Source organism: Seriola aureovittata, chromosome 14 (genome assembly GCF_021018895.1).
Source record: "Seriola aureovittata isolate HTS-2021-v1 ecotype China chromosome 14, ASM2101889v1, whole genome shotgun sequence".
NCBI classification, from domain to species: Eukaryota; Metazoa; Chordata; class Actinopteri; order Carangiformes; family Carangidae; genus Seriola; species Seriola aureovittata.
Genome location: NC_079377.1, coordinates 16,592,903 through 16,615,191, shown reverse-complemented (window position 1 = coordinate 16,615,191; position 22,289 = coordinate 16,592,903). Strand labels below are relative to the sequence as shown.

The 22,289-nt window shown below is 40.2% G+C and overlaps 1 protein-coding gene across 1 annotated transcript; it reads left to right on the top strand.

Moving 5' to 3' along the window:
- The first annotated feature begins 198 nt into the window (after positions 1–198).
- On the top strand, positions 199–21,300 carry zranb1b (zinc finger, RAN-binding domain containing 1b). Its single transcript, XM_056394800.1, has 10 exons — positions 199–714; positions 1,994–3,045; positions 9,391–9,578; positions 11,018–11,171; positions 12,015–12,086; positions 13,812–14,010; positions 14,722–14,842; positions 15,247–15,376; positions 18,914–19,143; positions 19,370–21,300. Exons 2-10 carry the CDS (start codon positions 2,088–2,090, stop codon positions 19,586–19,588), a joined length of 2,271 nt encoding a protein of 756 aa, XP_056250775.1. The 5' UTR covers positions 199–714; positions 1,994–2,087; the 3' UTR covers positions 19,589–21,300.
- The last annotated feature ends 989 nt before the right edge of the window (positions 21,301–22,289 follow it).

The window sequence follows — 22,289 nt, the reverse complement described above, 5'->3', positions numbered from 1 at the left end:
GATGACATCATCCCTTTACCCCCTTTAAGGGGATACCACGTGGTTTTTTGAGAGAGATGCAACACATTGCGATGCTCGAATCAAAAACAAACATGTTTTAACTGTAACTAATTGGGCCCATCGACTAAAAGAAAATTATCTCTAAACGAGGTTGTTATTAATGTTGACATTCGAGTCTGTTTTGATTTCACGGAGCCTTTTAACGGTTGGAATGAGAGACGTAGGATCTGATTGGTCAGTGACAGGGGATACACAAAAATCAACCAATCTGCGCGGTTGGCAGATTCAGGTGGTAAATCCTGATCCTGCCTCTTAGTGTAACACGGCCCGGAGCTCTCTACTCTCTCTCGTAGTGTATTTTTCAGCCCTGCCTCGGCTACTTCTCTTCCCCTGTGCCGCCATTAAAGCCCCTCGGCTTGGTGTTTGGAAGTCGGGAAAAGGATAAAAATGATTTAAAGCGTCAAAGCGGACGACCGAGGGACGGGACTAGGGGTGGGGGGGTTTCTTGCTCCGTGGTATGTATGGACCTTCAACTGCCAAGTAAACGGCGCCCCAAAGAAGTGAATATGCGGCGGGTGACGACCAAGTGAGAGAAGCCTGAGTTCGGATTGGAGTGGGTTTCTCTGGTCGGAGGGGAGGGGGGGGAGCTCGGGGAAGCTCCATTTGTTTTGGCTGCAGTGTGAAACTAAGGAGTGTAAACACAGCAAAGCAAAGGTAAGGCTTTCAACGAACCTCTGCCAGAGTTGACGAGGGCCTCTCAAACGGTTACAGGCAAAACATTATCCCGTTGTAATGATAGCGAACCGCCAGCTAGCTTGGCTGTAATTCCTTGACTGGCAACCGAACGAACGCAGCCGAGTTGTCATGTAAGATAACTAACAGCTAGCTCGCTCCGTGGTTCTGTTTACACACGATAATGCGTTGGTCGCTAGTTTGTTAGTTAAATAATGATAACTGCAAATACACACATGCGAAGACAGCTTGTTGCTTATTTTAGTCGAATTCTCTAATGTATGAATTGTATGTACGAAGCGATTTGTCACAAGTATAAACTGGTTGAATGTAACTCGTAGCTGTCAAGCATGGTTGAGGTTCATGTGCTGATATTAATGTTCTGTTGGCCTTGAGTACACAACCTGCAGCTCTCTCTCGCAAATGTGTTGAATTTCTCACGGTGTGTTGGTAAACTTGGAGGCGTGGTGTAAACACAGCACAACCGGCTCCTCTCTGAGCTGCCTCAGTTGGCTAACAATAACTTTGCCTTATTATCTTCTGCCTCGCTAATAATGTTCAGAATGTATCACGGGCACATGTGGTTTGGATTATTCATTTTCATATGTAGGTAATAGGCTTTGGGGCGAATTCAATTTCAGTGCATCAGTAAGTGTCTTAACCAGTCACGCGCCTCCCCGCTGGGTGTCTGGTTTCATCTGCCCTTTTCTCTTGTTACCCAGCTCGGCTGTTTGGCACATTTGCCTGGTGTATATAACTTACTATATGTGTTTAAAACCAGTGTCAGGTTTTAACAGAAATGTGGAAGTTCAGTGTTGCACCCTTCGACCTGTCACTTTCGGTACTTTGTGCGTCTCGAAACATTGCTGCCTTTGATATTTTCTACAGATCAGTGCCAGATAAAGAGCAGACATCATGTACGTTTTTGCAAGTGTCTGGCAGTGTATGACCAAATGGCTAAATGGCATAGATGGCTGTAATAAAGAATACTTTGCTTGAATTTTTGTAATAATGCATTATTGGAGCGATTTACCACTAAATACTCACAAAGTTAAGCACCATATTTTGCCTGTTTGAGTGCAAATGCATTTCTTTCAAATGTATTGTTAATCTTTTCACCTTTCCAAAGTGTGTTTGCCTCTGAGTTAGAAGATATTTTGGTCTGTATTTTCTGATTATGTAGAGTTGTCAAGTTCAAGTTCAGTATGTTTATAAGAGTCTTTTGCTAAAATGCCCTGTGTTTTTCTTCTTTGTAACATAGTGCACTGCTTGCTGTGTGATCTCCTTGAGAGTGGATCTGCCGAGCTGAGAGCCCCTCTGAACGGCAGGAAGTCTCCCTCAGTGGCGGTGCGACGATGACCGAGCTGGCTGCCAAGTGGGCTTGTGAATACTGCACATACGAGAACTGGCCGTCAGCCATCAAGTGCACCATGTGCCGCGCTCAGAGGCCCAGTGGGGGTGCCATCATTACTGAGGAGCCCTTCAAGAGCAACCCTGCTCTGGATGCCAGTCTGCACCAGTGGGACCCTGCAGGCCTCAGCAACAGCCCACCCCAAGGGGGTTCCAGCTTACTTATTTGTCCAGACTCCAGTGCCCGACCCCGTGTGCGCATTGCTGATGTACCTGAGACTAGTAGCAAGTGGTCATGTCACATGTGCACCTACCTGAACTGGCCTCGGGCCATCCGTTGCACCCAGTGCCTGTGCCAGAGGCAGCACGCTCAACAACAGCATGGGCAACATGCAACACATCAGGGACATCATACCCAGCAGCCACGCAGCCCCACAGAGTCACCCCAGACCTCAGGCTCTGGGTGCCGCTCTGTTCCCTTTGCCACCACTACAGACCCCTGTGAGGAATATAATGACCGTAACAGGCTCAACACTCATGCACAGCACTGGACCTGTGCTGCCTGCACTTATGAGAACTGGGCCAAGGCACAAAAGTGTGTAGTATGCGACCACCCCAGGCCAAATAGTCTACTAACTGAACCCATAGAACTGGCATCAGAGCCTGAGAGCCAACAACCTTCCTCAAAACTTAATGAACAGGACAGGGACAACAGGAGGGGTGTTGTTGGGCAAGGAGTAGGGAGTGTGGTAGGTGGGGTTGGTGGTTGTAGCAGCAGCCAAAGGAGGTCTCCCCCTACCTCGAAACAGGAATCAGAGATGAACATGGACTTTCAGAGGATTGAATTGGCGTCAGGGGCTGGGATTGGGAGCAAAGAGGAGCTGGAGGTCGATTTCAAAAAACTGAAGCAGATTAAGAACAGGATGAGAAGGACTGATTGGCTGTTCCTCAATGCTTGTGTTGGTGAGTTTCAAGAATATATGATTTTAATGAAGCATATTTTACATGTTTTCCTTGTATTTTGTTGTACTGTGAGGTGGGTAATGAGTCATCTGAATGATATAATGATATAGTTGTACCATCTGCAAGGTCATTTATTCCAATGCAGTTTATATAGCCAAGTTAAGATGATCCTGAATCGCATCCTACTAAAGTTGGTATACTATATATACTAAGATATCCTTTGCATTCAGCTAGTGTAAAGCTTCCCTGCACAAGCAGCGTCCGGCCACCCACACTGTAGACTGGTGAATGTGGAGTGGGAGGGAGGATGAACATTTTAAAAACAACTGCTTTTTTTTCCCTCCCTCACACTGCTATCTCACTCTTTCTCCTACGTTCGCCATGTCTATGTAGGGTTTGTTCTTCACACCCACTCATCTGCCAGTCCTTTTTCCCTATCTGTCTCTTTGACAGTTAATTTTTCAGTGTTACACTTACAGCACAAATGTGACAGCCACACGTGCATTTGATCCCAGTGAAGCCCTTGTCATGATTAATAGTTTTATGGGTTTTCATGTTCTTGCATTTCTCAAAGCAAAGGAATCGTTGGTATGAAAGTCAAAGAAATATCCCTGCAGTTAGTTTTTTCTGGTCCCACACAGGGTCTCTTACTGCATGTGACATGGTGAATTCACTCATGTCTGTGCTGCTTGTCCCCTCGAGGCCTGTCTCATCTGTTCAAAATGTCTGATGTGAGTGGGTGTGATTTCTTTTAGCATATTCAAGTGTTCTCCCTCCTTATCTGATTGGAAGTGCCCCTTAATTTCTCCGCTGTCCATTGAAGGAAATTAAATACAAGCCACGTCTGAAATCACTCCCTCCTTGCCACCAAATTCCTTACGTCTCCTTTGGAAGATTTTAGGTCTTCAGCTATCGATTATTTTCATGATCATTATCTGGCTTTTATTTGCTGAAATAATCACTTGGGAACAATGGCCGTTACAGTTTCACAGAGCACAAGTAGACATATGCATATTGTTTATTTTGTCTGACCAACAATCCAAAATCCAGAATTATTTACTGTCATATAAAACAGCAAGCATAAAACTTTCACATTTCAAAATTTTGGCATTATTGGTTGATAAATGACTTGGATGATTAAACGATAACTAAAATTGTTGCCTATTGGCCAACAGATGAATTCACTGATTGTTTCAGCTCCAGATACTGTGAGTGTCAGAATTTTTTTGTCCTCAAATATTCCCACAATGGAACAAAAAATGTAGTGTCCATATTTTATACACTTCAATTTGCCATTAAACCCACAATGCAGTGTTTCACCTTTGCTCCTGATATGACAGACATGCAAGTCACACTAATGTCCCATTTAATCTGTCAGCAGCGACACAAAATGATGATTCACAAGTATTTGATATCTCAATTTAATGCTCACTATACAGTAAACTATCAAGTGTTAATTATGTAGGGAATAGTGAGTGAGTGAATGAGGTGTGACCCAGCTGCAGTCTCAGAGGACATAGAGGGAGTGCATAGCTCAGTTGTGTTGAGGACAGGGAAGTGAGTTTGTCCTCTGTTGCTGGATAGGTTTCCCTGTCATTGACGTATAGACATCAGTGTTTGTAAACAGTGGCCCCAAAATTCTGATAGAATAGATGCCGCAGTTTCCTGAGGGGCCTGCTGCACTAAAAATAGCACAGCCCATGCAACAAACATCAAAAATAAAGAAGTCTCGGGCAACAGCAATGACCTTCGCCCCTCTGATGTGGATGACCCTAAGCCAACTCAACTGATGTTGCTTACACATGTGGTGTCTGTGTGGGCACTTCTCCTTTCAGCCTAGTCACAATGCATTACATTCTTATCCTGTTTATGAGGCTATAAACAGATTTGTGATTGTTCATCTGTTTTCAGAGGAGTGGCTTTCATGATGTTGCTTTTCAGGGCAAATGCTGACATTGCATGTCGCCTACCTCCACTGTTCCGTAAAGATTCCTTCCAGAAACAGTGAATTGTGTTAAGAGTGGGTAGTTTCATGTTGAAGCCCAGTGCTTGGGACTTTTTGATGAGTTTGATGAGCCACAAGTGCCATTTTGACTTGTCACTTGGGTCACTCTTTAAGTGCCCACTTGTATGTTTGTGCAGTGTTATTGGCCCGCTGTCCCATTTTGTTAGTGATTACAGAGACTTCATTTGATGACAAGGTATGTTGGAAATAGGTTTTCCAGAGAGATACAGCCAGTTATAAAAAACACTAACCTTTGTTGTCCTGAATTAATGTAACAGGTAAATAACACTGGCTAAGTATTAACATTAGAATTAATGTTCTTCACCAAGCTAGCCTCTCCTGCAAAAAATATATATTAATTGAATTTAGTAATTATTTTGGATAAACATGGTTTCGGCCAGTGTTTCCAATATAAATTTTCATCATCTATGTATTCTTCTGGTTAGTGGGGTCTGGAGCTTACTTATGTATCATAAGTGGGTGATGGATTAGGAAATGTCCTGGATAGTTGGGTAGTCTGTTATAGTGATAACATAGATGGACTCACAGTTACTAACATTCATGAATACCTTCATGCAGTTCTAAGTCTCCAATGCTCCTGGCTTAAGAATGTGAAAGGAAACAGGAGCACGGTCAAAGGAAGCCAATGTGAACACAGGGGGAATGTGCAAACACTAAACAATCCTGTCCCTGTCCGTGTCCTACTTTCCGTGAGGTGACAGTAGTAACTAGGGCTGAGTGATATGGGACGGGAAAATCATATAGTACTTTTGTACTGAGATATAACTCAAACTTTTGGCTATGTATAGCAAGGTGGTTACACATTCTCTGTGAAAAAAGTCTGTCTATCAGATATACACGGGAGAACAAATTATGAAAACAGAATTTGTTAAGGACTGATTTCCCACCAAGGTTTTATGCTGGTTAAATACAATAAATAGTATCCAGTAAAATTTGTACTGACATTGCATGGAAAATCTTGGAATATTGTTTTTTAAAAAAGAAAAATACAGATTGTAGATAAATTACAGATTTGGCAATCTGTTGACAAAGAAAAGTTATTTCCACGAAGTAGATAAAACATTTAATAGAATAGTAATAGTAAGTACAAGTAGTAAAGGAGAAGTGCAGACTTTGATATTTATCAGACTTTTGGACATACAATACATACAGTGTTCATTAATGTCGCATCATATTGAAAAAACTAAGACAATGTATATGCAAATGATCCTGTTTTCTTCTCTACCTTCGCTGCCGCTGACAGCCCTGTTGATGCAGCTCTCTTGCCAGACTTTCAGAGTAAAGTCGGGCTTCTATATTAACACCAGGCTACTTCATCTTTTAAGACAGAAATTTTGACATGTTATAGCAAGAAAAGCATGGGTGTAACTAATAGTATTAATAATGGCTGCAATCTACTTGGGTATTTCAGTAAGAAATGTCAGTGAGCCAACACACGCAATACCAAGAAAATTGCATTTAAATGCAGTGTTAATAACAACATTTGTGAATTTCCTTCATATAATCGTGAAGTGAAAAGTCTATATTCTTCTTTTATTAATTTGTGTAAATGAATAAAATAATCCCTGAAGATTGTTTGCCTTGTGAGACCTTATGTAAAAGATATCAAATTGGGACTGGGTCTACTATATAACACCCATCATCTATCTTCACAACTAATATTGTGTCAGATTCAGCCCTCATTACTTACCGTTCTGCCAATGAGGTGAGATAATTCCACTTGTCTCCAGTGCAGGTTTCCTTGTTTACGTAAGTTTCTAGAAATGTGTGTCAGTGTCCTGAAATGCCACAAAATGAGGCAGATTGCTTCATTATTATAAATAAAGTTATCCTGACAAAACATGTACTTTTATTCATTCATTCATGGAAACTGGTGAAACAATTTCACCTTATTTGCTTGCTTTAAGAAATTTAAGGTCATGCGGAGAAAAGTGGACATGCTTAGTTCAAGGCCTGCAATGAATGATTACTTTCATTATCAATTTAATCTACCAATTAATTTTTTTTGATTAATCATTAGTCTGTATTTGCTAGAATGAAAAAATGGCATTTATAATTTTCCACAGACCAAGGTGACATCTTCAGATGTTTTGTTTATCTGACAAACAGTCCAAATATATTAAATTTACTATCATATGTGACAAAGAAAAACATAAGAATCCTCATGTTTTATAGAAGTTACAAACTGTAAATATTTGACATATTTGCTAAAAAAAAAAGTTATTGATCAGTTTTTGTTGAGTAGTAAACAAAAATATGTTTACAAAAATATGCTTATGGTGCAGCAAAGAAACCCTCATTATGTCAAACATCACAAAATCTGGCATATTCCTCTATTCAAACAACAACTAAGAGAGAACCTTTACATGGTGGTGTGTGACCCACTGAATTGGCTGGTGGAGCAGGTAAACCTTCCAATATACTTAAAAGTACCAACATTTGTCTGATGACTGTTCATTTCACTGCGATAGAGGAGACCACTCTCCACATGACAGAAGGAAAGAACATGTATAGTGTACAGTGTGGAGGAAAAAGACCAGCACCACTTAGCCTCATCCATTCTCTTTCATCAGTCTGTCTTTAAGTGAACGCCTGTTTGCATATTTGTGCCTTTTGTGTTGGTCTAAAGGATCTGTGAGTACAGTACTGACTGCAGGGCTGCAGACACGCCCACACTAATGGAGTGTTTTGTGGAAAGTGGTTGTGATCCTTCTCTATCACACTGCACTGCCATTGTGTAGTTTCTCTCTTCATCTCTCACACTGCTAGCCAGCTCCACATGGCACAGCGAGTCCTTCCACCCACTCCATGTCTCTCTCGCTCTCTGTCTCACTCACACACAGATATGCAGCTGAGCATTGTGTGTGGTCCTTTGACATGAGAACAAAAGCTCAACAGTGTTTCATGCTGTCAAATGTACGAGAGAATACTACATGGGCATTTACTGTATATGCTAGAAATGGAAAGAGAAATTTTGTGTTGCTGTGTTGTATTGAAATTAATGTACAATTTCAGGTTTTGATTTTATTTTATTCTGTTATAATAACACATTTGTCTAAGTAGTTTATTCTTTTTCAACAGTGAATAACTCTGGCTTTATCTCACTGTGTTGCTGGTTTGATCACAGTAACAAAGGCTTGCATTGGTGCTTAAACTTAAAACAGACAACATTTTTTGTGTTGAGCTGATCATACAACCATCCACATTTAATGCTTTGTTGACTTTTATCATTGTTTGCCATTGCTTTGGTTTAGGACTTGGACTAAAGATACTCCCATCCTCTAACCTCACTATTGCGCACATACACTACATTCACACCGACTCACCTTTTTCTCACTTCTTTCCTCCATTAAAACACGGATGATGATGGGAAATGAGAAATGATTGACTTTTCTGAGCATCAAATGTGTAAGAGATGACAGACAAAAAAAATTTAGTTTACAGCTGACTAGTCAGTGTGTTTTTAAGGCAAAGGTTTTAGTGCTGGCTCACCGTAATAATAACTTATTTAGCATAATAACTTCACAGCAAAAGAGTGTAAAATATAGCATGTATGTTCTCTGCTGCACACAGTCAAATATGTTTCTATAGTTTGACATCTTGGTGAGTTGGTCAGTAGTTCATTTTGTGCTCTAGTGGTTGACATAAATTGCATCAGTCAGTTAGTGCTAGTTAGCAGTATTTGATGTTTGCACAAAAAAACAAAGAAAAAAACACCTGCATATATTTCATCAAACACACCCTTCAACCCACACGATCTAAGACTGAAGATTAAGAGGGCATAAAATAATGGACAGATTACAAAGTGGCCCCCTATTGTGTTTTCCCCTTGACTCCAAAGTCGGTGAAGCTGTTTCAGCTGTGACAGAGATAAAGCACATTTTGATCTGTAATATTTTATACCTTTTGGTTGAGCACAGAATGTCCTCTTCACAAGGTTGTTCTGAGGATAAGTCAATTTTGTGTCTGTTGTGCCATGTCATTATGTGATTTTAACCTCACTGATCAACTGATGTTTGTTCAATTTTTTCAATTTGTCCACAAAGCGCAATCATCAAAGTTACACAATGCAAACAAAAAGTAAACTGATAAACACCTTTGTTTTATTTATCATATTGTTTTATTTTTATTCATTCTTAAGTTGTTAAATCCATCTGTGAACTTGTTTTGACAAAATGTTCTTTTTGTTCAAACTGTACACCACCTAATTGATTGTACTATTTTAAATGTCTTCTATTTATAAGTGCCAAAAGAAAAAGTCTTCACTTTAATGTTACTTATTAATGTGACCTTTTCCTTTCTCCCTCTTTGTCTGGCAGGTGTGGTGGAAGGCGACCTGGCGGCTGTGGAGGCCTACAAGTCATCAGGAGGTGACATTGCACGACAGCTAACGTCAGATGAGGTGCGCCTATTAAATCGGCCCTCAGCGTTTGATGATGGCTTCACGCTGGTTCACCTAGCCATCCGCTTCCAGAGACAGGACATGTTGGCTGTGTTACTCACAGAGGTCAGTAGAAACAACCTGTAACTCTTGCAGAGGAGTCAACTGTGGATTATTCTGTGCAACAGATACAGATTTTAAGCCTTTTCTCAGTCATTAGTCATGTTACATAACTGACATATGTTTCTCATTCTCCCACTCCACTCGTATTCAAAATAAGGTTAAACAAAATTGATGAAGAAAAGATCATGAAGATTGAGCATAATAATTTTGTGCATTTTCACAAGCTTTAAAGCATTAAAAAAAATGCCTATTACAAGATAAAAAGCTGAATTCTCATCTATTAGCAACAGACTTCAGTCATTTAAAATTTTATTTAAGAATAGGAATACACCTGCATGGCCGTTGGTGTGTTTCATATGCTTACTATAAAAAAAGAACAAGAACAAAACTGTATTATAGAAATTGGAGGGTATTTGGTGGAAATTACACCCTTTTGTTTATGAGTCAGAGTTGATGCAGCTTTTTCTTGTGAAGTCTGTTAATCTCAACATCCAATGAAATCAGCCAAGAGGAATTACAAGGGCAATGGGTTTGTAGAGAGGAACAAGGCTGGAAGTCAGACCCACACTCATCTCTCTGTGCCTCCTTATATGTCAAACCTACAGAAAACCAGATTTAAATGTGATAACCTTCTATATCCAGTGTTTTGTTAGAAAAATATGGGTTCCCTCTTGTGCCTATGTGAAAGAAGGCTCGCTGAGCTTGTGTGTGTGTGTGTGTGTGTGTGCGTGCGTGTGTGTGTGTGCGTGCGTGCGTATGTGTTTGTCTGCAGTGTGCATGTACTAAGGTTGATAGCAGCTTCCTTACTGTCAGCACTGTGATCCCAGATTGCCTCTCCTCACACACTCAGTCACTGTTACAGTTTTTTTTCCAAGGGGGGTCAGTGAGCAACCACTGGATCATGCTCCGAAAATGCTTCAAAGCTGAGGATTGCTTGAACACTGAACACAGAGACATCTCTTTTCATCCTCTTGTCCTAGAGGCAACTTGGATTAGATTAGTGAAAGTAAAATTAGCTCAGATCACAGAGTCACCTACCCAAACACACAAAACAGTAATGGCTTTTGTAAGTATTCAGACATGTAGAAAACATCTCTTCAGCTAAATAATTTCTCATGTACAGAATTTAAACTCATTGCCCTGAACAGTCCTATGACCTCTGGTATTGATATCTTTTTTAATGTTTAAACCTCCACTACTACTGCCTTTATATTTAAATTAAAATTTTTTACTTTCCATTGTACAAATAATGCCTTTAATCAGCACAGCATGCAGCTAAACTACCCCAAAAGCTGGTTTTGCATTACTTAAATATTTTTAGGTTTTGTGGTTACTTGCAAGATGGGACCTTCCGCAGTCGTTAGCTGGGCTCAGCCTCTATCTCATATACTCTTGATATATGTAAATTATACTTCCTTTCACTTATCCTCTCTTTTTTGCAGGTGTCTCAACAGGCACCCAAGTGTATTCCAGCAATGGTATGTCCTGAGCTAACGGAGCAAATCCGTCGTGAGGTAGCTGCCTCTCTCCACCAGCGCAAGGGAGACTTCACCTGCTATTTCCTCACAGACTTGGTGACCTTCACCCTTCCTGCAGGTCAGCAGCTCATCACCAAACAAATAAACAAATATGACCAAAAACAACAGCAGGCTGTGGACTCACAAATCGATGGAAGTCATAACATGAATTCCAGAAGCTGTCAAAGTGTACTTTCAGTACTTCTTCTATAAGGGGAACTTAAAACTCTGTAGCTGAAGAAACCAAGTCAAGTCATCCCCTCTGGCTTTCCAAGTGTGTGATAGAGTTCTTGTTTTGTTTACTTGTGGCACTTGTTGTTCGGATGCTGAACGGACATAATGCTACGGTTGTCTGTTTCCAACTGCCAGAAGACGGAGGCCACTTCTGGCTCACTGTTTGAGTATTGTTCTTGCATACTGAGTATACCAAATGCCAACGGTGCATGGCTCTCGTCTCTATAACAAAGCTATATTTAGCATTTTTGCCAATGTGTCTCTGTAAAATTGCATGCTATCTCTGTTGAATTTCATTGTTGGGAATAGCTATTATGGTTCAGCCTGTTGCTGGTAGCTAAGCTAAGGATTTTTGTTATGCTGAGTGTTCAGGACAATGCAGACCTTGGCTTCTGGCCACTATAGAAAGCCATTCTGTTCAGTTCCACAAAGTCAATGCATTCATTTATTTTAGCTAAAGAATGAGCTACTGTGTTGACAAGAGCTTGGAGCATGCAGTGAAAGCCAGTGCCTATTGTGGAAAGAACAAAACATGGTGGCTTGAGTTGAAATGAACCACGACAGAAAAAATTTCTAGTTGGCCTTTTCAGTTGTAAGTTGTAAAGTTAGTTTAAGTAGAGATGTATACATAAATCAAAATAAAATTAGTTTTTAATTCTCTTCTTTTATTTTTACTTTTTTGTTTCAGACATTGAGGACTTGCCCCCAGCAGTTCAGGAAAAACTGTTTGATGAGGTGCTGGACAGAGACGTACAGAAAGGTGAGATGTTTTCTCTATCAACATCACGACTTAGTGTTGCAGTAACACCTATCACATGCTGTGCTTACATATTCACGCAACTGCTTTGGGAGAGACAGAGAGAAACCAGATCCAAGATGACAACGGTGGTGTGGCGGCTTGGCAAACACAGGGAGCCCCCCTCACAAACTGTATACTATAACGGGAAGGCTGCCGAGCACTGGCAGTGTCATATTACTTGTATTTTCCCTCTTGCCAACACAGTGTTTTGCCTGCCTGTTTGTCACTCTGCCAGGAGGTCTGTCTTTATCGTGTGTACCAGTTGCGTCGACCCTAATCAGCCTAATTGAGTTTTAGGGATTTCTCTGATCCCTGTTGAATGATTGTACTTCCTCTCAGCCCACACACACGCACAAATATAAACTCACATTTAAAAGGCATCACTTTTCAGCAACACTTTTCTTGCTTTGGTGCTTATTTGTGTTACCTGTTTAATCAGCCCAATGTGTCAAACATCGGGGACTGCAAGTAAAAGGGAGACAAATTCTTATTTCACTTTTAAGCTGCTGTAAGTGTGTGTTTGCTTGTACTTAAGTTAGGAGTTTTGGCAGAAACATGAAATGCCCAAGTGAACAGAAAACCTTGTATCCTTGTTAAGGGATTAAGACAAGACCAGCTAACAATGCTTAAAACCAGATTACCTGGCCATGTAAACCCTTCCATCTTTTTTAAGCGTGCATGATGTGATTGCTGAGAAAACAGCAATGTAGTGTAATGAAAAGAAAGATCATTACTAGAGGTTTTGCATGGTTGTGTCCAAAATGATTCAATACTTAGTCTGATTTAAATTGAATGTAACCATATTGACCTTGTTTTGTTGTTGTTTTTATAAACTAAAAAGTTCAACTACTAAATAAATCACTTTCCACAGTTAAACAAAAGGTCATTTGAAAATTTCAAACACATGGTCACAGTAGGAAAAGAGTGTGTGCTCTTCCACAACAGAGCACATTTGTCTCAGTACTCTGACAGTCCAAAATCTTCAACCCCCCAAAAAGATCTGTTAAAGTGGTTGCGTAATATCATTCTATGGCTGTAAATATACCAGCACTGGTAATAAATATTGTAAAAGGCTGGTTAGAAATCTCATTACTGACATTACGCTCACTGAAACTCAAAGCATTCTACCATCACTGATTTCCACTTGTATTTTAAAAACAATGTGCTGTTTTGTGTTTAGCCAGTTGCATCGCAATAACACTAAACAGAAGAAGAGATCACAGTGTTCTGTCTGTTCAGCTACAAAAAGCAATGCAGCTGAACATAGACTGGTCTTCACAAGGCAACAGATGACGGTTTCACTTGCACAGTGCAATGTGTTTCTGCTATAAATATAAGTACAAACAGTAAGGCATATCCGTGTTGGTATACTATATATCCTCTGACTTCTCGCAGTCATCAGGTTTTGTGGTGTAGATGCAGATCTATTTAGACGTCATTATGTCAGTTCTATTTTGACAGGTGTGAGTAACTATTAACACTCTTCCAAACAGTCCTTCAAATGCCATCACCTGTCTTGTAACCTCGAAAAAAAAAAAAAACACTGTGGCCTCTCTATAACCCCAGACCACCCTTACTGCCCTAGAGGTTTTTGCAGTGTGTTCTCTTTGAGGTCTAGTTCAACTGAAAGATTTAAATGTTCAGCAGTGAGATACAGGACTCAACTTTTCCTCCCCTCTTGTTTAGAACTTGAAGAGGAGTCTCCCATCATCAACTGGTCCCTGGAGCTCGGGACTAGGTTAGACAGTCGGCTGTATGCCCTGTGGAACCGCACAGCCGGGGATTGTCTGCTCGACTCAGTGCTGCAGGCTACATGGGGCATCTACGACAAGGACTCAGTGCTCCGCAAGACCCTGCACGACAGCCTGCACGACTGTTCTCACTGGTGAGGCCTGGGACTAGGAGTACAGATTACAGTGTGTTACAGATTTGCATCTAGTCTCGGGCGTATTGAAACTGTGTTTAGCAGACTGAATGATGCACCAAACATCATAATAGAATAGTAATGATACAGGAATTTCAGTGAGTGCAGGTAAGTTGGTGCTTGCTGCTTCTCAGGAGAATGATTTTAATGAGCTGACACCTAAACAAGGTGAATATACTGCATTTTTTATATAGATATACTGCAGACTGAATAAACGTGTATTGCTGTACTAAATTCTTGACCAATGCAGCATCAGGTTCCAATAAAAAAACATCATGTCTCCTTCATGTTTATCCTTATACTCTAAGAATTTAGCTGAGTATTTTACAGAGAAATGTTTCTAAGAAGTGAGCAGGTTATGTTTTAGTGTCTTGCTCAAGGACACCAAAAAGGCTGAAACTTGATATTCAACAGTCTCAAGTTACATTTTGTTTTCCTTAGTTGTAATATTTACCCAGAATCCAAAATTTGGACTGGAAAACTCTTGCTCTAGTTCAAAGTTGAAACTATTTAAGGCCTGATACTTATATAATGAGTAATTGCTATCTAACCTTACCTGCAATAGAGATGGAGGAATTCACTGAATAGCAGTCACTCACCTTTCTGCACAGAGAGGTCAAATAATATCATAAACAACACCAGTGTATATTTGTGTGTGTGTGTGGTCTGTAGGTTTTACACGCGGTGGAAGGAGTGGGAGTCGTGGTATTCCCAGAGCTTCGGCCTGCACTTTTCACTCCGGGAGGAACAGTGGCAGGAAGACTGGGCTTTTATCCTCTCTTTGGCTAGTCAGGTACGTGCACATGAAAGCAAACACATTAATATGGATGACAGTAGCTTGATGTGCTTAAAATGTGACACACTAATGATGTTTGAATTATGCAAGAGGCTTTACTGCTCTTACTACACTGTACTTAATCTGTAATTCCTTCTGAAAGTGCATCCTGACTGTCATCAGCACTTCTATGCTTCTCACTGCTTTGTGTGACCTCACAGACTAAGTATTTGGGCGGGTTGTTATTATATCTGGGTGTGAAAGCGCAGTAATTGTGTTTTTTTTTGTGTTTTAACATTTGGGAGTATGCTGTGGTAACTTGGCAGAGAGAATGTACAGTATTCAAGAATCATCGTAATTGTAATTTCACTTACCGTGACTTTCTAACTTTTTTTCCCTTTGTGTGGTGTTTTCTTTTACAGCCAGGATCCAGCTTGGAGCAGACCCACATTTTCGTTCTTGCACACATACTTCGTAGGCCCATTATCGTCTACGGAGTGAAGTATTATAAAAGTTTTCGTGGCGAAACTCTCGGGTACACCCGTTTTCAAGGTGAGCAGTTAGTTGACTGTTTGGACTGATGTTGTTTTGGTCAAATATCGTTAAATGTTGAGTGCAGCTCTGTTCCAGTGGACGTAGGACTAGACTTCCTTTGTGAAATAGTTCCAGCCTACATGTGTCTGCATAGCTGACATAGCTGACATAACTGCCCCTCTGATCTGACAGTAATTGCTATTTACAACATGCAACAGTCTAGGGATGTTCATTTAAGGGGTATTTTAGGACCGTGGGACCTGAAATAACATTAACAACAAAACAAAACACCCCCTTTGTCATAGGAGCACATTTAGAAGTGTGATGCAGGAGAATGTTCCACACACACATCCAAACATGTGAACATGTGTAAACCATCAGAACCCTGAGTCAAACAATCCTATGGTCCACCTTTATTGCTAGCAGTAAAAATAGTCTGGATTCAATTTGCCTGCTGAGTGACGCTGTACAGGGGATGATGAAAGAGCTCTGTAAGGGCCAAGTGCTTGTGGTAAAGCCTGTCTGATGGATCAGTGATTTACTGTTGCCAGGAGCCAATGTAAAACACACAGAGGGAGGCGCCTATAGGTTGGGGAGGGGAGCTCAGTTAAAGGGGTGACCAAGAAAAAACACAGTTGTTACTGGGAGAGGAGAGTAGCGTTACAAGGCTTCTCACTTACAGAGGTATTCATGAAGTGTGAGAGCTGCTCTGTCTATCATGGATCTGAAGAAACACAAGACACACATACTGTTTGTATTGTGTTTTCTGCATTGTTTTGTGTATAACCAGATTCTCATTCTGTAGTTAGCCCTCACCAGATGCTAGGACATTTCCAGTGGTGGAAAGTAACAAAGTATATTTATTCAAGTGCTGCACTTCATTCATGGGCACTTAAACAAACTAATACAAATCACTTCATGCGATGATCAAAAGGACAAGTGTATGACAAACAAAATTACGACGAAGGGAAAAGCAAAAATACCCTCAATAAGTTTCTGTACTGGTCCATCAACACCTTTTTCTCTTGTACGAGGCATAAAAATAAAACCTACAGTAGTTGGTTATGCCGTCCTCAAAATAATGTAAGTATTGTACTGTAGTGTACTGAGAGCAAGGCTGATTTTTGTTCTCCTTAAATTTGTTTTATTACACTTAAATGTAAAAGTACCAAAACCTTTAATGCTCAAGGATGGGACCCTGACTCTTGTCAGAACACATGCTAAAATAATGTTTTTGAAGTTCTCATAAACACTAAACTTGTATTACTCATGACACTTTGAGATGGATGAACCAAGACAAATTAATTATTAATTATTCTGAAACATTCATGGTGTGTAATCATTAAAATGAAGACTATTTTAGTAAAGTTATTTTCCAGCCACACAGTCAAACCAGCCCTGTACAGTGGTGTGTGGTGTGTGTGTGTCTCTGGAAACAACAGTTCCCTCGCTTCTGTAGCCCATGCTCCCCATTCTGCAGTGGGTTTAGTGAACTGCTCCTTGATTCAGGCAGTGGCAGAGCATGAGACACTGCCCTGTTCAACTCCCTTGTCTGCTGACCACTGGACCCTGGTTTGGATCAGATATCAAGACAGGTGCTCTTCCCATCCACCTGCCTCAGACCTCCAGTTGGGCAACAGGTTTACTGTCCTGGATGAACTAGGCAGCTCCATCTTCTCATCTCCAGAGCTCATTCCTGACCAGGGATGTCGCTATGGAGCTTGCCAGCCGGACAGGCTGGTAATCCAGTATGTCCTCACACCTGTTCAAGGTGTTCACCTGACAAGAGCCCAGAGAAACATGTACCAGCTGCTCAGCTGCCTTCTCCTTCCACCTTGATCAAAGGTTACTCCGTCGTCTGAGACACTGAGGAGAAATCTGTTGCTTACTGGGTGCAAAACAGATTCCAACATTTCTTAACACTCATCCCCATGTAGCAGCCATTAATATCCATGCCAGTGCAAATGATATTCCTTATCAGTAGTTGGAGGTACTGAAGCAGGACTTTTGTAATTAAATTCCTGGTTATCAACTACATGTCAAATGCCATGTATGCTCACTGCAAATTTGTTTTGTAGCCTAAATTGCCAGAAACAAATGGAGGTCCGTTCAGCCCAAGCACTTTAACACACAGTGTTGGTTCCACTTCACAGTTGATTCTCAAAAAGGTCTGGGCTACATTCTATAAGCCCCACTCCCTTTACTCTTGTCAGTATTCTTGTATGAATAACTACTAGAAACACTACCAGGTTACATTCCCACCTGTACATCCACATGACTGCTTCCAACATAGGAATCTAATTCATATTTCATCCAATATCAGGAAAACCATTCTGTACACTCCCCAGGCAGAACTTCTCACAAACATGTCTCTTTTAAGTCCTCATTTTAAATGATTTTATTTTAATCCAATTTAAACGCGATCTAAGCTGCACTCAGAATGTAAAATCCTTGATGGCAAAAAACTTCCTTCAGCTAAACCAGAATAAAACTGAGGTCCTAATCTTTAGCCCTGAAGACTACTCTGCAACCACAGTTAACACCCTTGGGCGTCTGTCATTGAATGTAAATTCCCATCTTGATTTTGGTTGAAAATTTGATAAACAAATCAATTCAATTGTTGGCACTGGCTTCTTCCATCTTAGATCAGTTGCAATATTTAAAATCATTCCTGTATGTTAAAGTTTTGGAGACTATAGTTCATGTTTTTATTTCCTCTTGCCTCGACCACTGCAATTCTCTCTATGTATGTCAGTCAGACATCTGCAGCTGGTTCAAAATGCAGCGGCAAGACTCCTCACTGGTACCAAGAGGAGAGATCAAATCTCCCATGTGCTGGCCTCTTTTCACTGGTTAGCAGTGAAGTATAAAATTGGTTTTCTTTTGTTTTTAAAGCACTGCATGGACTGTCACCACGTTACATCTCTGCACTGCTCATCTATCATTTCACCTCCAGACCTCTCAGAGCTGCTGATCAATCACTGCTCTCCATTGCACACACCCAGTTAAAATCCAAAAGTTGAGCATTTTCCGTTGTTGCCTCAAAATTGTGGAATAGGTTGCCACTAACATTCAGCTCTTCCACCTCCAGTGATATCTTTAAAACACTACAAAAAACCATCTCTTTTCTCTATCCTTTTATTAGTCACCATGAAACCATGACTCATCACATTTCAGCTTTTATTTGTTTGTATTTAATTCTCTGTGCCATGCTGTTGTTATGATTTTATTCAGATAATGTATGTCTTTATTAATTTACTTAAATCCTCTCATGTCTTTGCCTTCATCAGTCTATATATGATCATTTCTGTGTTTTTGATTGGATTTGGTCAGCATTTGTTGTTTATAAATGTGCTCTATAAAGAAACTTGACCCGACTGTTTAATAAGACCTGTAAAACTGGTTTCACAAAGTAATGACAAACAATATGTTGCACAACAAGGGTACATACATACCTATACACACTGAATATTGCCCTTTTCCCTTTACCCACATTCATGTTCTGGAAAATAATGAAAACAAATGCTCTTTGTCTTCGTCTTCCTCTCCTTCTAGGTGTGTACTTGCCCCTTTTGTGGGAGCAGAGTTTCTGCTGGAAGAGCCCCATCGCTCTGGGCTACACGCGGGGCCACTTCTCAGCACTGGTGGCCATGGAGAACGACGGATTCGACAATCGTGGCGCGGGCGCCAACCTTAACACAGACGATGATGTGACCGTCACGTTCCTGCCACTGGTCGACAGCGAGAGGAAGCTGCTTCACATTCACTTTCTCTCAGCGCAGGAAGTAAGCATCTTGCCCGCTGTGTCTACAGATTTATTTTTCTCTTTAAATTTAGCTTATGATTGATGTTTTTTGTTATGAGCAGGAAACTTGTTTACTTGAAAGCTTCACTGTGTCAACACTAGTTTAAGAGACCCAGTGGTTCGGAAGGGGAGTGTATGATATCCTGAATTTAGACTAGTCATATGAATCCATCTGATTGTTACATTTGTTTCCTCTTGTGCCTCAGATGGGAAATGAAGAGCAACAGGAGAAGCTTCTGCGGGAGTGGTTGGACTGCTGTGTGACCGAGGGCGGAGTCCTGGTGGCTCTTCAGAAAAGCTCCCGCCGCCGCAACCACCCGCTTGTCACCCAGATGGTAGAGAAGTGGCTGGACGGCTACAGACAGATCCGACCCTGCGCCTCTTTGTCTGACGGTGAAGAGGAGGAAGACGACGAGGACGAGTGACAAAACTGAAGTGGGGAGGGGGGGGCAGGACTCCTCCCCCTCTTCTCTCTTACAATTTTACTTTATTACTGTTTTTTTTTCTCCTTTCCTGACACGGACAAACTGTGAAAGCCTTCAGGAGAGGACAGGGAAACACAAGCCCCCACCCACCTTTCACCTGACAAAAGACACTGCTACTCTTCTATTACACACAGGCACTTGGACATAAAACTCATTCAACCCTTAACTCAGACCAACCTGAGACTGACAAACCCCACTGCTGCAAAACACAGATTTGGGGAGAGAATAAAGGTTTACGAATTCAGATGACCTTTTGATTTGTTTTGAGTTTCAAAATGTAAAGGAAAAAAGGAATCTTTATCTATATATGTAAATGCATGTGGTTGTTTAAAAAAAGAGTATAAGGAAATATACCAGCATTGATTCAAATCAACACTTTATATCCGATCAGTATGGGTACTGACAAAAGCACACTTCCAAATTGATTTTATGATGTTTTTCCAGTTGTTACAAAGAGTTGGCTTGTTTAGCATTTTGTTTTTGAACGGGCAGGGACAAAGCCAATAAATATCATTATCTTTAGAGAACCAGAGATTGTGTAATAATAAATTACTTTAATCCTTATTACTAAGCACTGCACATTTATTAAAACATTTCTATATAAATACAGTATCATTGCTTGAATTAAGGTCATTATATGAAGCTCTTGAAAAGGGAGACTTTCCCTTTACAAGTCAAATCTACACTCACTAAGGTTTAGCACACAAACATTCATGTTGGATCTTTGGTTTACCTTTTTTTCAGACTGACTGAACTGAGGCGTGTGTGTGTGTGTGTGTGTGTGTGTGTGTGTGTGTGTGTGTGTGTGTGTGTGTGTGTGTGTGTGTGTGTGTGTGTGTGTGTGTGTGTTGGGTTTTTCTTCTCTGAACTTACTCTACATATTTATTGTTTGGAAACTTATTTGAGCTAATAAGAGCTTTCTGTATATTTTTTTTCTCCTTTTTGTGGTTTTGTTAATTATTCTCTCAATCTTGATGAAGACATGTTGCACAGAAACATTGTTGCTGTGAGGAAAGAACCAACCATGACCATCAGTGAAAAGTTTACTTATGTTGTTGTGTGCAATTTAGTACCTCATTTGGATGCCTAAAATCTGGTGCTTTTGTTTTTTGGGGGGCAGGTGAGAGTGGGAGTGAGACACATTCAATGTCGACATAAACCCAGAGTCACGCTTCTCTCTTCATTGTCTCCTACTTCCTTTTTTGTCCCCTCTTTCCTTACAGCATTTGTTGTCACAGTCACCCTCACGGTACACGTTAGTTCACCTCCTCTGTAATGCCTGTTTGTTGTCATTATGTGAAGACATCTTTAGTTTTTGTTGATTAAGGTTGTTGTGAAAGACTGCAACATATAAAACCAAAGCTGACAAAAAAGAAAAAAAAAACACGAGTTTTTGTTACCTTTTTTGCTGTGAATGTTTGCATTTTGTTTTTTCTCGCCATTGCGTACTGTAACCTCTTTCGTGTTTCATTCAAGTCATACACGTTTTGAGCATCACCTGTATGTTGCTTTGTATTTATGCAATAGTTGCAGTTGTGACAATGATGGTTTGTGGATTTAGGCCTGACTTCACTATACAGAGTGTAACGCAAAGAACAAGTAAAATAAGGAAAAAAAAAATAAAGGAAAACCGTTTTGAATGTCCAACAAAACCGTTTCTTGTCTGATATTCTTAGTCACCAACTCTGTTATTTCATGTATGCTGTTTTTACATGTTCACAGATTAAAAACACAACACAAGCTCTTCTGAGGCATGTTTCCAACTTCCTGTGTTATGTTTTGTAGCACCCTCTAGTGGATTAAAATTTCTGACACTTCCTACTACAAACAGTTTGTTTGTAGTAGTTTGTCAACTCAAGTTGACAAGTGACGAGAAATGAATGCTTCTTTAAACCCCTTCCAGTAAATTAGTATTTATGAACAATTAATGAATGGTTTACACCATACCCACTATAGTTTAATTGTATACAGATATAAGAACATTTATGAAAGACTTTATTAATGAATTTGTCAATGATTACAAACATCTCCCATGAAGCATCTGCAACTTGTGTACAAACAGTTAATCAATGATGAGATAATTTTCTGTTTCATGATTACGCACAAAAAGAAATTCTAAGTGTGTTATAAAGCATTTATTAACTGTTAATATACATACAAATTATACGTACAAATTATCCGAAGATGTCATGAAGACATGATGCGCTTGAAAACCCATTTTTGGCGTTGGAAATGGGGCAAAGGTTGGTCTGACAATTATTGTCATCAATGATTGATCGGCAGGTAATTTTCCCACTTTTTATGCCTTACTACACTGTGGCTTTTTTTATGGGGTGGCAAAGAAATGCAGTGGTTAATTACTATATTGCTATTACTATAGTATGAAGTTTTATTGCCTTATTATAAAATTACATTTGTTGATGGTTTTATGGATTACTATACTATCACATTTTTTTATGTTTTTATGCATTACTATTTTATTATGTTTTTTGGTGTTTTTAGGCCTCACTATACTATAACGTTTTATACCTTACTATACTATGACATTTTTTGCAATTTTTATACCTCACTTTACTATGAAGTGTTTTGACATTTTTAGGCCTTACTTTACTATGTTGTTTTTGTGACCTTTTATGCCTTA

Coding starts and splice junctions, on each gene's coding strand:
- zranb1b (XM_056394800.1), top strand. CDS start 2,088: ATGACCGAGCTGGCTGCCAAGTGGGCTTGTGAATACTGCACATACGAG. Junction 11,172..12,014: donor GACCTTCACCCTTCCTGCAG/GTCAGCAGCTCA, acceptor TTTTTGTTTCAG/ACATTGAGGACTTGCCCCCA. Junction 14,011..14,721: donor CTGCACGACTGTTCTCACTG/GTGAGGCCTGGG, acceptor TGTGGTCTGTAG/GTTTTACACGCGGTGGAAGG.